Here is a 16,619-nt window from a genome sequence, read left to right as displayed (position 1 = left end):
TGCGGTGGTTGGTGTGTGCGTGTGGAAAGGAGAGAAGGAGAGAGTAGACCAATGTGTGGGTGGAGCAAGACTCAACAAAAAGCTATTCTGTATTTTTGGTATATGTACAAGAATAAGGTGAATAGCGAGTTGGCGTCCATAGACGCCTTTACCCCAACAATCTCCCACTTAAAGGAGAATGTGCCGATAAGTGGGTCCTACTAGCTAAACTACTAGTATGTACAAGAAAACATGTGAGAGGCTCTCTCAACCTACATCCATTGGCTCGCTCAGCCGTTCTACATATAGCCGTATCGTCTCTAGTCGTAGGCGAGCGTGCGTACCCAAGCTAGAGTTGGCATATAAATCCCACAGACCACTTTGTATGGTCTACAAAACTCCACTATGCATCATGCTAGTATCAATCATCGTACGACTGACAATCCCTGCTGCAAATGCTCCCACTAGAGTTGCTAGGTCGACAGGCCTCGACACTAGTAGGTTGTACATGAGACGCCAGAACTTTGACAAACGCTGCGCAAACTTTGCAGCACACGCCTTCCTTATGCTATCTGTAATCACTGTATCATCATGACTACCCATTGCATATGGATGTGTGTCAATGCCGACATTGGGATAGCTACGTCCCTCTCACCCATAAGAAGAACTGTGCATCCTGGCACCAACTCATTAGTCTCTAATATGAGCATATGAAAGAACTCCATGTCTGTCATCTTTGCTCGTGTCTCTAGGGAGCAGACACACCCGCTCTACCTCTTCTTGCACAGACTCTGACAACACCTGTTGTGTCTCACTAGAGCACTGCTGCTCTACCTCTATCTCTATAGAGACTATTGACTCGTCCTGCACAGCTAAATGCTATGTCTTGTGAGCATGGTGGAGCTCACCCGTGAAGGAGACACGTTTTGTCTCTCGCTCAAAGTATTTTAGCAACAAAATTATGCCGTATCGAACCTTAGACACATTCATAGGATATACCAAGCCACCACGTGCTTCTCTAGCAATCACTAATGAGCCGCAATGCATCTGGAAAGACTGCTCTCTAACCAATATTTGACACCCAAAGTCTGCTAACCGTCTCACTAAGATCAAGCTCTATCTCAGCTGAGGAACATAACGCACATGTTGTAGAGTATATGATGCACCGTTGGGCAATAGAAAACAAACATCTCCTGCATCCTCTATGTCAAATGCCGAACCATCGGCCAAGTGTAGACCTCCCACTAGAGAAGGTGCTAAACTACTCACATGTGGTGTGACATGAAAAATTGTATCCTCATCTAGCAACCAACGTGGAGAAGTGTCACCAGTTAAAGACATGTAATCAAGAGGAACTCTAAAGGCAAATGTGACATCTCTGTCAACTGGCATATGCAGCCACTGCTCTAGCATGTGTTAAAACCTCATGTGTATCAAATATACCCCATGAGTGACCACAATGCCAACATCGCATGTATCGGCAACTACGAGACCGTCGTCTCTCATGAGTCATCACTTTAGACTCTAAACTATCACACATATCTGGAACCATAAGTGAATGTCAAAAAACTATGGCGAGAAAACCTGGGAGAAACTCTGGTAGAGTCTCCCCTGTAAACTGAGTAAAAACCTTAAGTATAATATCAACCATAAATCATGCCAAGCTGGCAACAAAGTGGGAGATCACTTGATCACTACACAATCATGAAACCCATGATCAAACACATCAAAATCGATGCTCACATATGCATAAAAGCAAACTTCACAATCTACAAACTGCAAGCACGCAATGTGGGACAAACAACTCAATTGAGCGTAAAGCGCATAACCATATACGCAAGTAGTGAGCGAACTAGCTCAAAACGCATCCCACAAGAGAAACTGCCCACAAAACTCTAAAAAAAACTTGTGAAAGCTCTGACTGTGTAGCCACACAAGCATATGCAATGCTCACTCCTGCGAGAGTGGGTACATGAACACTTAATTGTGTCCAACTTGACAAAACATGTCAAAGTGGGAGTCATACTCGACCATTAAACCATCAGAAAGTAAAACTACAGATATGCATGAAACATGGTGAGAATCTGGGAAAAATCTGGACTTTCTCCTTAACACTGACTGAAAACTCAAAAATTCTCACCAATACCGCATAAAGTTTACAAACACTCCGTGTCTCAGTAAAAAAAATCCACAAATGGTATACATTAAATACCAAAACCATGGTAAACAAGCTCACTCATGAACGAGTGGCTCTATGGACGTGTACCTGTCCAAACCTGGTATTTGCAAGCTATACCTAGCTCAAGCTTTATCCGCAAAGTGCTGCACAAAATCATGATAAAATCACTCTCTGCAATGCCCCACACAGTCATACATCGTCTGCAATTCAAGAAAGCGCAAACTATGAGCAAAACGTATGTCAGGAAATTGGCACATACTATGTCATCGATTGGTAAGCACTTGGATTGAAAACCAAGTGCAAAGCAAAACTAGCTGCCTGTGGTCAAAATCATCGTTCGAGAGCCACGCTCGCGAAAAAAATTTCTCCAAAATGATCCGTCGAAGCTGCTATGCGTTGGTATGTGCCACTGAAGCTGGAATTGGGAGTCCTGTTGAAGCCGAAATGTCCCCTGCCAAGTCGAAGTCAGGAAGCCGAGGTGTCGAAGAATGTCCATTGGAGCAAACTCGCTTCGGAATGAGCACGTGGGAGGGTAGTCGGTAGGCGAAGCTACACTGGATGAGGGTTAGATCTCTCTCCCTTTGTCAAAGCGAGAAAACAGAAAGGTCGATGTCGCCTTCCGCCGCCGGACGGAAGTGCACATAGCTGCGGATGTTGAGTCGCCGATGCCAAGAAGAACGCAAAAAAAAAAAAAAACCAAATCAAAGTCAAAATCGATGCTCAAAGTCAATGACGAGTTGCCGAAAACCGAAGCCGAGAAGGAAAAAAAACCGTCGAAGCCCAACTCAATACGAAGCTGAGCCGACGTTGAAGTCTACGCCTAAAGCACCGGCAAAGGCGTCATCGAGTGAATCCGACAGTGGGTGTGTATGTCTCCGCACACCCTCCCTTCTTTGAATTTCAGAATTCACTCTCTCTACCTCCTTTGAGGTCGAGAGGATGCTTCACGATGTCGGTGTTCTCTCTCTCTCTCTCTCTCTCTCTTTCTTTTGTGTGTGAACACACTCTTGGAGAGAATTAAAAAAATTCAATTTTCTCTCTCTCTGTGTGATGCTGTCTGAACGCGCTCTGATGACTTTGTGTGTGTGCGCGCGCGCGCGCGCAACACATACACAGGTTCTCTCTCTAGCTGCCCCTTGCTCTGCAAAACTTCACAGCGCTCGTCTTTTTTCAGCCCTGTTCAAGTTTGATTTTGTTGCTGAACTAACACACTCGATGTCCTGCTTAGTGCTACCCGAAAATGCTTTGCAAATTCCTGGCCGTGGCATGCTGCTGCGCTACTCTCTGCGCCCTCCCTTGCTGCTCGCTTCCACCAAGATGCCCAATTGTAGTGCCGTTTGATTCCCCAAGCCTGCAAGCTCGCCACTCAATTTTCTTCCACTGCTCTAGTCTCATGCCTTTGATTATCAGCTTTCGAGCTGCTTGGCCTTCAAATTTGCACGCTATTGCAATTGGCCCGCCGATTTCTACACTGCTCTGTTCTGCTGCTGCTGACTCCTGCCACCTTGAGCTTCCATTGCCTTCTTTCATAGGCTGTACAAAGAAAGATCTGCTCGATTCCTTGCTCCCTGCTCGATTCTCCTCAAGCTTCTCAAGATTCTCTCTTGAGTACAAGGTGGGCTGCGCACGCCGGGGCTCAGATCTTGCGGATCCGCTCCGATCAAGCCCCAATCCGTCTCCTACACAAAATCCTCCCTCATTGCAAAGCTCTGAGATCCGAGATCTATGACTATCCGCTCCCGATTCGAAAATGATCGTGAGGACCAAGCTCCTGAGACCACCGTCGAGAGCTCGCCAGGAGGGGGAAATGCACATGCATCGATCGTTGCAAAGCTCTGATACCAGTTGAAGAGTGCGTGTGCACAATTGCGTGCGTATACGGTGCGGATGCGGTGTGTGTGTGTGTGTGCGAGATGGGAGAGACATAGATTAGACCACGGTGTGGGTGGAGCAAGGCTAAAAAATGAGGTACTCCTTATTCTTGGTATATGTACAAGAATAAGATGAGTAGTGGGCGGGCGCCCATAGCTTGGACGATCGGGCAAGGCATAGACGTCTTTACCCCAATGAGCCATCACCTTGTATAGTGGTTGGTAGACCCCTCGGGGCGATCACTATGTGCAAATTGTGTATATCACATGCGTTGAAGGACTATTTTTAAAACTCCTTATTTTATAATATTTTGACAAATAAAATACACCCTTTTCCTATTGAATATGTAATTTTTTTCCAATTTCTTTTATGTACCCTTTTGTATATGAAACTATGAGAAAAAATAAAAATAAATAACCCCTTGTGTTGCACTCACGTTATAGTCACATTATTGTTACCTCGAGGTAGACCCACAATAAATCCCATAGAGATACTGTACTTGTGGTGTAAAAAACTTTATATCAAATTTATGAATTTGCATGCCATTTCAAATATGCCTTTGTTAAAACACTAGGGTCCATAACACCTAGTGTGCATGCATTTAGCGAAAACTTATCCGATCAAATTTTTGAATTTGCATGCCATTTCAAATATGCTTTTGCTAAAACACTAGGGTCCATAATACCTAGTGGGCATGCATTTAGCGAAAAATTATCCGAGCTTGCATTTTCATGACTATAGTTGTCAATGCTTATACCGGATGTTATGCTCGTAGCACATATGGAAGAGGAGGGAATAAATTTGTAGATAGCTCTATGAAAAGAAACTAAATACTTCCCACTGCAATCACTTGAAAGCCTTGCTAAAACATTTCGACCATAGTAGAATGTTAAAATCAATCACATCTAAGTACAAACAATGAAACATTTTCATTAATAGGACATAGCCTTGCTATATTCTTACTAGGTACGTGAAATTGCACCCTAAAAAACCTTGACACAACCATCCATTAATATTGTTTTGAACAATACTTGTAACATTTATAAGTCTTACTAGGTATTCGACAATTTCTAGCCACTAAAATTGTTCCTAATACTGCGTGCTCAAAAAGGTCTAATATACACATCTAGCTAGTGCCTACGGACTCTGTTGCAACACATATTTGAAGAAGCAGGCGCTAGTGTCAGTCCCAAAGACTCCTATTCTCCACATGTGGAATATGTCTCATATAGTGATACCAAAAAATGTGACATCCATCAAGTATGAGATGCACTTGTGTGTGGAGATAATTGAAAACGCTCAACGCCATGAGTGAGAGGGACCCTGATAGAGCGTGCTCCACATTGGCTAAACCGAACTCCATTAGTTCCTAGACCATGTTGAACACCTTGTGACTAACAACGTGTGCCAAAGAAAACCCTACCTTGTAGGTCCATAGCCATTTCAATAGGGAGTGAACACTTGATTTAGAAAAAGAAACATGTTATAGAGGTGGTATTTGGTAGACATCTCTAAACCCTTTGCTCATACATGACCTTGTCATGTATTTGAAGAGCGAAGTGGATGAAAGCATACGTATCCCACTTGTAAAAATCAAAGCATATTTAGAAACAAAACATAACCAAATCATATGCTTACTACGAGGTGAAAAATACCGTATACTTAGAGGTTAAGGGAAATTTTCAAACCTCAAAGGTACATTACCCAAATTCTAGCCTCAAAAAGTCAAGTATTCCTTTGACTTGTTAAGCACTAAAAGTAGAGATAAGTGAGGATAAACAAATATTTAATTGATGATAGTGGGTATTGCCTTGGCAAGACAAAACCCTTGTTTAGATTTTCCAAATCTAAACCATTTGGTCAGATTTTGCAAAGAAACTTCTTAAACTATCATTAATTGAGAGCAGCATAGACTATCGTGCTACTAATAGTAATTGTAAGCAACTTGGTGAAGTGAACTTAGTTTCTACCCCTTGGCACTTGAGAACTTCTTTCCATGAAAGTACAAGTGTGAAGAGGCCAATCAGTGACCATCGACACTTATGGAGTGATTTCTCATTAGTTCGATCATACCTAGAAATAGACACAATTAGTGCTGTAGACTAAGCATGACATCCTCTCAAGTTGGAATATTATTCACAATTAGAGCTTTGAAACCATTATAATTTCCCATTGAAAGAAGAGAATATTTTTCCAATCCAAAAAGAAGGTAGTCATACTAGATATTCTTTGGTTTTTAAAGCATGAGATTACCTGCCTTGAGGCTCTCTTAGCAAATTCATGATATCCCATGTATTAGTTGTGCTGTAGACTAAGCATGAGATCCTCTCAAGTTGGAATCTTATTCACAAATGGTCTTTGAAACTATTATATTTTCCCATTGAAAGAAGAGAAAAATTTCCCAAGGAAAAAAGAAGGTAGTCATATTAGATGTTCTTTGGTTTTTAAAACAAGAGATTACTTGCCTCCAGGCTATTAAGAAGATTCATTATATCCCATGAATTAGTTGCTCGATAGCCAGACCATGCCTGCCTACTACAAACAAAAATCATAATCTATAGTGCATGCACCTTGTGCATATAACCAATGATATAGAGTGCCCATCAACAATCATGTGCAACAAACACAAGTAAATATACCAGCCTCAACTGTTATTGAGTAGAAGGTTTTAGGTATGGGTAACGCCTACAACAACATCAATAGGAGAATCATCAATAAAAATCATTGGAAACAAGCAAGATCTTATCTCGTCTTAAAGAATCACACGATTCTTTAAGCAAGATCTTATCTCGTCTTAAAGAATCGCACGATTCCAGTGCATGTAGAGACCACGTCAAGTTGAATTCACCGTGATGAATAAGCAGACAATTATGTCCTTGATAGAATAGCTGGTGTTATAGCAAAAGTATAAAAAATGATTGAGTGAATTTAATTCCACTTGATTGGCACGCCATGCATGCAAGTGCGAGAAATAGATTGATAATCCCTTGGCTACCATGACGGTCTCAATAGTTTGAACCAATATCATAAATGCCTTGCATGATCTATACTATCATGGATGCACCACAATTTAACATTACCATACATAAATTATGAGCTTATATCCCAATATTGCCAATTTACCAGACTTGTGTGCTTTTTCCTTGATCGTAAGTCAATGAACAATACCTTGGCATGGGGTAGAAGCCTTGCTTCTCGTCATGAACTTCAAAGAACTTTGCTTTGAAAAGTAGAAGATCTCGCAAGAAGAACTCAAAATTGTCTAACCTTGTCGCCCATTTGTGGCCAGTTGTCTCAAAATCCAGAAGCAAAGGCTTGCTTGAAAGTGAATTATAGAGTGTGTTTTTGCAGTCTTGTTAGAATCCGACTCATAGCCATGGACTCTGATATATTTAGAGCATCATATGTAACATGTAATCCCCATGACTTGGTTCATGCCGAGATAACCCGTTCGATACCTTGGCAAAACCTTCCAACGTTTGTATGGTAATGGCGTATCAAACATTGGTAGAAGCTACTATGCGAGAGTCCAAAAATAGGAAGCTTTGCTTCTCATAGTAACATCTCAACTAGAATCATCTTGGATTCTTACTTAGGTCCTTGCCCCATGGCAAGAACCGACAACTGCACAATAAACAATGAAAAGGAAGAAATTATGCGAACTTATTTTGTGACATTTTGTGTATAGCGTCTCGTAGACTTATTTGTTATGGAAATCCCCTAGCTCCAAAAGAGCTCTTGTGAATCCTATGCTAAATTTTCCTTGCCTATATTTCTTGCCAAGATAGCCTTGTTGTGAGAGCCTTGTTTAGGACCTTGACAACCTTGGTCTTGCTTGCCTTCTCAATCTTAAAGCCTTGTTCAAGACCTTGCCAGCCTTGGTCTTCTTCCCCTTCCCAATCTTGAAGTCCTTTGGCCCGGTTCGAGAGAATATTTTGTTGCCTACTTTGGATTCAGCTCGTAGCTTTGTTTTTTGTTTCCAATCTTGCAAGCTTTATTTGCTTTGGACTGCCTTGCACTAACTATATATATATGTACATGGAGCCATGATCCTTGAAAGCCTCGCTTTTCAATGGCTTTGCATGGATTTCGTGTCCTTCTAAAGTTGTGTCCTTTGCATACAAATTCCTTGCCAGAGTCTTGAGGAAATGGCCCTTGGCTATCCCAAAGTTTCCTTGACAAGCTCCCCTTTGAGCATGCTCCTCGAACACAAGAAATGAAATCAAAGCTTGCTTTTTCTTGTGCAAAAGTTTTTGCAATTGAATGAGAGATTTTAATTTCAATTTCACTATGCTTATCGATCATCAAAAAGCTTTGTATCAAGAACTCTGCTGCACGCATGTTGAGATACTTGAACGACACTACAAATTTTGGTTTGGTCTATCAACAATTATTGACATCATACTCTATGCCATCCCTCTCTCTTTTAGGTTACACACATGTAGATTGGGCTAGCTCGCACATTTATCTATGCAATCTACCAATGGAAATTACTTCTTCATCAATGGTTGTCTTATTTCTTGGACGAGTCAGAAACAACATTGTGTTGCAATTTCTACAACCAAGTCTAAATATGCTATTGCCACACTGCTTGCAGCTTGCCAACTGATTTGGCTTCAACAAATGTTGATTGACAGTGATCGTCCTCCTCTTTCTAGCATGCCCTTGTGGTGTGTGTAAAGGCACAATCATGATTGAACATTACCCTAGTGACCAGCAGCAGATGATTGCAGGCATTCTTACCAAAGGCCTCAATGAGTCACGCTTCATTCTCTTGCACTCAAAGCTTAGAGTTGCCTTAGCTTCACTCTTTTTAGATTAGAATCTCTATTGTTATGGTAACTTTATACATATCTCATTGTAATCTTTTAGACATCATGCACTACATAGATACACAATGCACTTTCACATCAATACTTTTGGTTCATATTTTAACATTTATATACGGGCTTGGGTTTTCTCCTTGTACTTCCCAAGGGTTTTTTCATCCAGAGGTAGAGACCTTTGTTTGAGTGGGGGATTTGGAGCTATATATGACTCACTCTACCTAGCTTGGTCTCACCTATATATGTAACGTATCCTCAATATGAATGGGTCTTTTGGAGTGTACATGGTATCTCTCTCTCTCTGCATATATATATATATATATATATATGTGTGTGTGTGTGTGTGTGTGTGTGTGTGTGTGTGTGTGTATGTATATGTACACACACACACACACACACCACACACACACACACACACACACACATATATATATATATATATATATATATATATATATTATATATATATATATATATTATATATATATATATGTGTGTATGTATGTATGTATGTATGTATGTATGTATGTATGTGTGTGTGTGTACATATACATGTATATATATGTGTGTACATATATATGTATATAAGCCCCAGGTTATCGATCCCTTTTGTCTTGGACTATGCGATGTAGGTGGGCCTACTCTTGTATCAAAGATACCAAGAGAACATTGCACATGGGTCTAATCATAACATAACATCTTTCATGTTCATAAATAATCCTTCATCACCCTTCTCTCACATAGAGCTATGTTTGAGCTAGAAGGATGCAAAGCATATACACATGCACATGAGATATCCATGTCTAACCTTGGATATTTCATGCATTTTATAACATCTTCCCATAACCCTAATCATGATACAATAATAGCCCCACCACTTTCACCAACCATAAACCATAACTTATACTTAATTTGAAACAAAGATTATCCCTATTTTTGGATGCATACATGACATACAACAGAGGGTGTTTGACCTCATACCAATGCGTCAATGTCATACCTATAACTAGACTATCACTTTACCACCTCACTTCACTCATATGAGACTCATGCTATCAATCATGATGCAAAAAGAATGTCATTTTATGTGCAAAGCTATCCATGTTGTTCTGGTTGGATAACCATACATCAAAATCTGAGTTTATAGGCATAAAAAAATTTGGAAGAAACTCCCTAAAACAAACCATAAATCACTTATGACCGTCACATCAAACCCATAAACGCCATATGGTACCTCTCCATGGTAGTACCCCTACATGTATATGCAATCCCTTACCAAAATAAATTAATAAGTCACACTCATGATGTGATTACAGCAACCTGTTTACATTTTTCAAAATTTATAAATCAATTTCTTGACCTAGTTAAGTGGGTTTTGTCATATGATGAATGTATATGGTAGCTCTTCAAGAAGCCACCGGTGTCAATAAATTTGGTTAACTGCAGAAAATAGAAAGCTATATTTTCACAATATCTCTTCACACAAGTGGAGTCTTGACATGACAAAAGAGGGAAAACACTCTAAATGATTAAGAAAATATCTTCTTTGAAGGGTTTGATGTGGTTCATTACAGTTTGGAAGTTATGACTAAGACAATGTCCCTGCTGCATAGGTGACATGAGAGGAAAGCGTGCTTTTTATGTATCTATGTGAGCATAAATTCATCATATGTATACATCACCATGATAAACATGATAGGACAAGCATCAATCAACATCACAATAACAAGCCCATACATACCTATATACACACAAAAGCACCAATCGAGAGTGTAGTTTCCCTACACAGAACAAGAACGGAAGTACAAAGAGAAGAGATGATGGCTATGGAGTTTGGAGCTTCTTATCGTGATCAAAGAGTGATTCTTGGTGATCAAAGGGCTTGTTCATTGGCTTCAAGAGAGAACTAATGAGAGCTACATAGAGGTTTCTTCCACAAGGGTGATGGGGATCAAGCTCACCTATGAAAGGAGAAGAGGAATTAGTAGAGAAAGTATAGAGACGTGCCTTCCTTCTTCTTCCTACGTATGAGAGAGGTTATTATGGAGATGTTAATGCACCAAGTTTCATGCACTTACTTGTTGATAAAGAACTACGTGTAGATTTCACTCTCCAAAATACCATATCTCCTTCACCCAAGATCTAAGTAGATTGTTTGGAGTCGGCATAACTCTTCTACCTCAATTGAGCAGTCTTTATATCCTAGTGTATAAAATCAGCTTCCCATTGCATCTCATCCAACGTTTCTTTACAAGATTGATTTTCAAGCCAAGGGTAGGGCTAGGACACACATGCAATATGTGGGTTTATATATAGCTAATGAGCTAGAGGGCCAAGGGTCTACATACAATATGGTTGGGTGGTGATGAGCATGTGGTTGTTCCTAGTTTCTTACACTAGTATTAGAGCATTTATGAGTCTTGGGGAGAGGGAAAGGTCATGGAGGTTGTAGATTATGCACCCTTCTCTTTCTCTCATCTTCCATGGAGGATTGGCAAAGCAGAGATGCACATGGGAATGGGGTCTTGTGCAAAGGGGAGGCTGCACTCAACTTGCACCACTGGCATCACAGATGGTAGCAAATCTTTTGCCTTGGAGAGGGAAAACAAGTCTATTTCAAGGTCATGGTGAAAGGGGTTGGGGCCATTGGCCTCTCTCTCTCTCTCTCTCTCTCTCTCTCTCTCTCTCTCTCTCTCTCTCTCTCTCTCTCTCTTGCTCGTCTATGTAGCCTGTTGCCACCATGGCAAAATTGAACCACTTCAAACTTAAACAAAATAGGGTGCCCAAGGTGCCCAAAGCTTGAGGGGTTACCTTAAGCACCCCCTCCCACATAGCACGAGGGTTGGAGTAAATCGGCTTCAAGAAATGGATATCTCTGATGATTTTGGGTGCCTCTACCAAATGGATTAGGTACTGTGGATACTTCGTCAGCCATGCCTTTCTCCACCTGGTTGGGAGTCGACTATCAACTTTGCCCCTTCAGGCTGGGAGATATGTGCTGTGTAGAGTGGCACTGTTGGCTCTTCTCTGATTCTCTTGTTGATGGTGGCGGCTTCGTACTTTAGCAATGGATATGGGAGAGAGCGCTGTAGCCATTCACGCCTGAGGTTGCTGGTGTATATCTTCTGAATGGTCATGGATTTAAAAACCCTGTGCTCCCATTCCAAGGCTTCCTTGGCCGTTTCTGTGATTTCTGCCTCTATGGCCTTGCGCAACTTCTCTTCCTCTTCTTGTGTCAGATCTTGTGGCTCTTGAGAGGGTCCTACTAGGATTTCCTCTTGCATGGGTGTGTCCACAGGATCTGCCAAATTCTCTAGGTCTATGCCTTCCATGGCTGCTGCCCTGTGCCTGCCTGCTCTTCTGCCTGCTGTCCTCTCAGCTCATCTATCTGCTTTTGGAGTGTCTGTTTCTCTACTTCAGCTTCTTCTCCCATGTTCACGAGGAGGTCGTTCAACTCGGCGTTTATCTTCTCCGCCTCCTCGAGCTTTCTCTTGATATTTTCTAGCTCATCTTGCATTGCTTTCTACTATTCTTCCATGCGTGTTTGCATAACCACCGACCCTTGTGCCATCATCAACCTTTGCTTCTTCTCTAAGGTCAACTCTTTCTGGAGCTCTTTCATCTGTTCTTCATAGATCTGGCTCTCTGTAGTGGTGTCAGACGAGCTAGTAGCCCTGACTCTGGCAGGAGATGCTCGTAGCCACTGGATGGTTTGATCTTTAACTTAAAGTTGGTCCTTGAGCTCAAGGACCTCATCCTGGCTAGCCTCCTGGCCTATTTCTGCCTTTTGTTTGGCATTTTGCATGGCCTCTACTTCCTTGGACTCCTCAGCAAGTTGTAGGGTTAGGTTATCCCTTTCCCTCTCTACATCTGTCAATGACTTGCTGAGTTGTCTATACTCCTCTTTGGCTCCTTGCAGTCTTTGATTTGCTGCCTGATTTTCTCTTTCCATTTCCTGGCATCTTTGTAATGCCTTTGCCAGACTGGCTTGCAGCTTTGTCTCTCTCTCTCTCTCTCTCTCTCTCTCTCTCTCTCTATCTGCCTTTGGCTTTGTTTTTGTAAAGTGTCAACTTCAAGCTTTATCTGCACTTTAGTGGCTTTAAGAGTCGCCATTTCACTTTCTGAGGCCATTGACTGTGCTCTTAGCCCGGTTAGCTTTGCATCACCACATCCCAATCATTGGTGGGTGGGTGCAGGTGGTGCAGGTCCACTGTATCAGTGGCCATTTCTTTAAGCTCCACTAACCTCAGGCTCTCCATTTGCTCTTTGGGCCCCGTGCTTGCCAAGTCAAATGCGACTGTGGCAGCCTCTTCTTTTGTATATCCGACAACTACTAGCAGGTCTAGAAATGTGTTATACCTTGCTTCATTTGGCTCTGGCTGCTCACTCTTAGGATTAGCCTCTTCCTTTGGTTCTTGCTCTTGGCTTTGTTTTTGCTTTGACTCTTCTTGGTCTTCTAGTTTGTCTTGCTCCTCTTTCTCTTCTTGTGGAGGGCTACGAGGAGCTGGTGAGGGTGGTGGGCTGGACTCAGGGCTGGATGGTGGAGTTGTCGGCTTTTTCTTGAAATCTCTGTCTGCCTTTGTCTTCCTTTCTCTCTCTTGGCCTTCTTGCTCCTCTAGCAGTTGCCGTCGGACTTGCTCCACTTCCTCTTCTGTAAATGGTACATGTGGGATATTTTCCGCCGTGGCATCCAAAATCTCAAAATTCTTAATATAATTGTCGAATCTGTCTCTGTGCACCCTTCGGGATGATCCCGACATTGCTTCTAGAGGCGGCTTCCATAGCTCGTCTAAATCTCCTTTGAGGGCTCTTTCTGCCCTGAAGCTTTCCATCAGCCACTCTAGCCGTGCTGCTTTCTATGATTTCGTCTCTTTTACTGGCACTTGGGCAGATTCCTTCTTTCCCTTCTTCAGCTCTGGCTGCTCTTCTTGCACGGTTTCTAACCGGCGTTTTAAACGGGTTGCCACCCTTGGTGCTTTTGGGTGTTTGTCTTCCTTATCTTCCTTGAGCCTCAGCCAGTCATTCTGTGATGGAGGGTCGGGCCATCTTCCCTTGGTGTGCAATGCTCCATAAATCACCTTCGTGATTAGCTCACCCGACACGATGTATGTGGGGTTCTTGTTGCCCATCTTCACCAGATTATCATGTACATAAGCTGCATAATTGATTACCTTCGGCTTGCTTTTCTGCATTGCCCAGGTGAATGTTGTGGCAATTGCTGCAGGCGACATCGTGTACTTTTGTGGCTGCTTTGTACACATATGGAAATATTGATTCTACAATTGACTCATGATTGCCACTTTAGGGTTGGCAATGTCTTCAAAGGTGTAGTTGGCTTTCTTTTCTGTGTACACCTTTACTTCGTCTCTTCTTTTGGTTACACTATCCCCCTTGTTGGAGAGGTCTAGTGCAGCTGCTACTACTTTTTCTATGATTAGAATCTCCGTACCTGGCTTGCCTTGCAGATCCGTTACTCTGGCCATTCCATCTTCCTTGATTGTCGTCACAAATTCCCATACTCTTTTTATGTCAATACCTGTCGGCACAACTTCAAAATAATTGTGGAGATCAATATTCTCCAGATACTCCGCCATCTTGCTTCTGACGAACTCATTGAGTTCCCGCGGTAGCATTGGTAGCTCTATTACATTTCCTGCGCTGTCTTTGAACACGCCTTGGTAAATCTTTAGATCATTTGGCTCTAGCAGGTCTTCTTGGATCCATGTGCTTGTTGGCTTTAGAGTTCCTTCTGGTATGACGAAGGGCTCTACTTCTTCCAAATAATCCTTTATGGTCATCCTCTTCTTCTTTGCCGGTGACTTTGCGGCTGCCATAGATCCTGTTGCACTCAGTAGTCCGAAGTTAGCATTTTTTTTTCCATATCAGCCTGAGAAACTGAGTTTTAACTATCCAAATGACTTGAAAATTGAAAATAAAACTTAAAAGGAACTTGTGAAACTGTGCGTGTGCTCACAGTGCAATTCTGGCAAAAAATTTTCAGTTAGACATCCTACGCGTAGGATGTCTTTTTCATCAAATTTGGGTGATACTTGACATGCTGGTGATCCTTGGCCTGTACAACATGGCTATGTGCTTGGATTTGGATTTGGGCATCAAAAAGTGGATTTTTGGGCAGATTCAGGCTTTAGGCTCACAAATTGGGTAGAATCTCCACAACAGGTAGCAATTGATGTCCAAATGGGTTGAAAATTGATATATGGGCTCCTTGCACCATGGTATTGGCTTCCATGATGTCATTCTTTGCACATAAGTTCAAAAACATGCTGGAGACATCCTACGCGTAGGATGTCTATTTCATCAAAATGGCTTGGGAGTTGTTCTGTGGGTAGTCCTTGGCATGGGGAACATGGCCATGCTCTTGGATTTTGATTTGGACAAGAATTGATGTTGGTAAGACCCTGTGTAGTGTTTTTGGGCTCAAAAAGTGTATCTTGAAGGTGTTGGGGGTCAAATTTGATTAGAATGGCTTTAAACTTGATATATGAGCTCTTGAAGATGATGTGAAAAGATATGGAATGGAAAAATACCCTCTGTAGGCCAAAAATGTCAAATAGACATCCTACGTGTAGGATGTCTACTTCATCATTTCTTGCAGGTGACCACACAGGTTGGTTGGCTATGTGCTCATGAATGTGTTGTGCAAGTTTCATGTGATTTTGACAAGTTTTGGTAGGTCTATGGCCCATTATTGCCTCTATGCCCTAACTTTGCGTTTTTTCATGCATATGAGGTCAATGTTGGTCCAAATGTGATGAAAATTGGTGGCTAGCATGTAAAGGCTATTCAAAAAATGTGTGTGATGAGAAATGTTGGGTTCTGTGCCCAGAAATGCCCTTGAGACATCCTACGCGTAGGATGTCTCCTGGTGATTTTTTCATGGAAACTATCACAAGTGCCTGCCCTTAGTCCCCTTGAGTCCCTTTTAAGCCTAATTTCAACAAAAAGTCAAATGGATAGAAAATAACTTCCTATGTGGATTTCAGAGCCTCCAAGCCGTTTTCTGACTTTTGGAGTGCTTTTCAGCGATGAAATTTCTTGATGTTGGTCTCCATAGCTTCCCGATCCCTTGGGGATCCTTGCCGTATGGTTTTTGTCGACTTTGGCTTCACCGGAGCTCCATTTGGCAATTTGTCGCTCTAGAAGCACTCGTGGTTGCGTTTACATGTCTTCGATGACTTATGGTGGTCTACCACCATAGTCATCGAAGACTCGTGGTTGCGTTTACATGTCTTCGATGACTTGTGGTGGTCTACCACCATAGGACTTGGTTGCTGATGGTCTAGGAAAGCCGCTCGTGAAGTTTGGTGGCAAACGGACATGCGGTTTGGCCACGAGAGCTATTTGACGCTTTGTGTGTCTGATGCCGTTTCTAAAGTTTAGTGCCGCTTTGGGTCACCTTTTGGTCATGTGGGTTATATAGACTTGTCGAGTATGTCGAGATGCTCCTACCCATGAATTTTGGTAGCCTTTGGGCGCTTCTCCGCCGATTTCCCATTTGGTGGCCTCTTGCGGGATTCTAGGAATTAGGATTTTTCCCGATGGTTTTCTACTGCCTTTGGACATCCAAGACTGGTCTCCTATGCTAGGGTAAGCTGCCGATGAAGTCTCATTGCTTTTGGGTTAGCCGTTAGGTGGCCACTTCTACTTGTAGGTCTCTACTGCCCGCTTTGTGTGTGAACCCTACGTTAGTTTTCGCGACAAAGCGACAAACATGCGCGAAAAGCTCAAGGTGGTGAGCCTAA

General features: G+C 42.2%; 1 protein-coding gene across 1 annotated transcript; it reads right to left on the bottom strand.

The window, feature by feature from the left end:
• Positions 1 to 2,712: 2,712 nt before the first annotated feature.
• On the bottom strand, positions 2,713 to 4,281 carry LOC147463501 (uncharacterized). Its single transcript, XM_086529079.1, has one exon. The coding sequence runs from the start codon at positions 4,082 to 4,084 to the stop codon at positions 3,389 to 3,391; it is 696 nt and encodes a 231-aa protein (XP_086385205.1). The 5' UTR covers positions 4,085 to 4,281; the 3' UTR covers positions 2,713 to 3,388.
• Between the last annotated feature and the right edge of the window lie 12,338 nt (positions 4,282 to 16,619).

This window comes from Adiantum capillus-veneris, chromosome 2 (genome assembly GCF_014529385.1).
Source record: "Adiantum capillus-veneris isolate H3 chromosome 2, ASM1452938v2, whole genome shotgun sequence".
In the NCBI taxonomy this organism is placed as follows: Eukaryota; Viridiplantae; Streptophyta; class Polypodiopsida; order Polypodiales; family Pteridaceae; genus Adiantum; species Adiantum capillus-veneris.
This window is presented reverse-complemented; position numbering and strand designations above follow the sequence as displayed.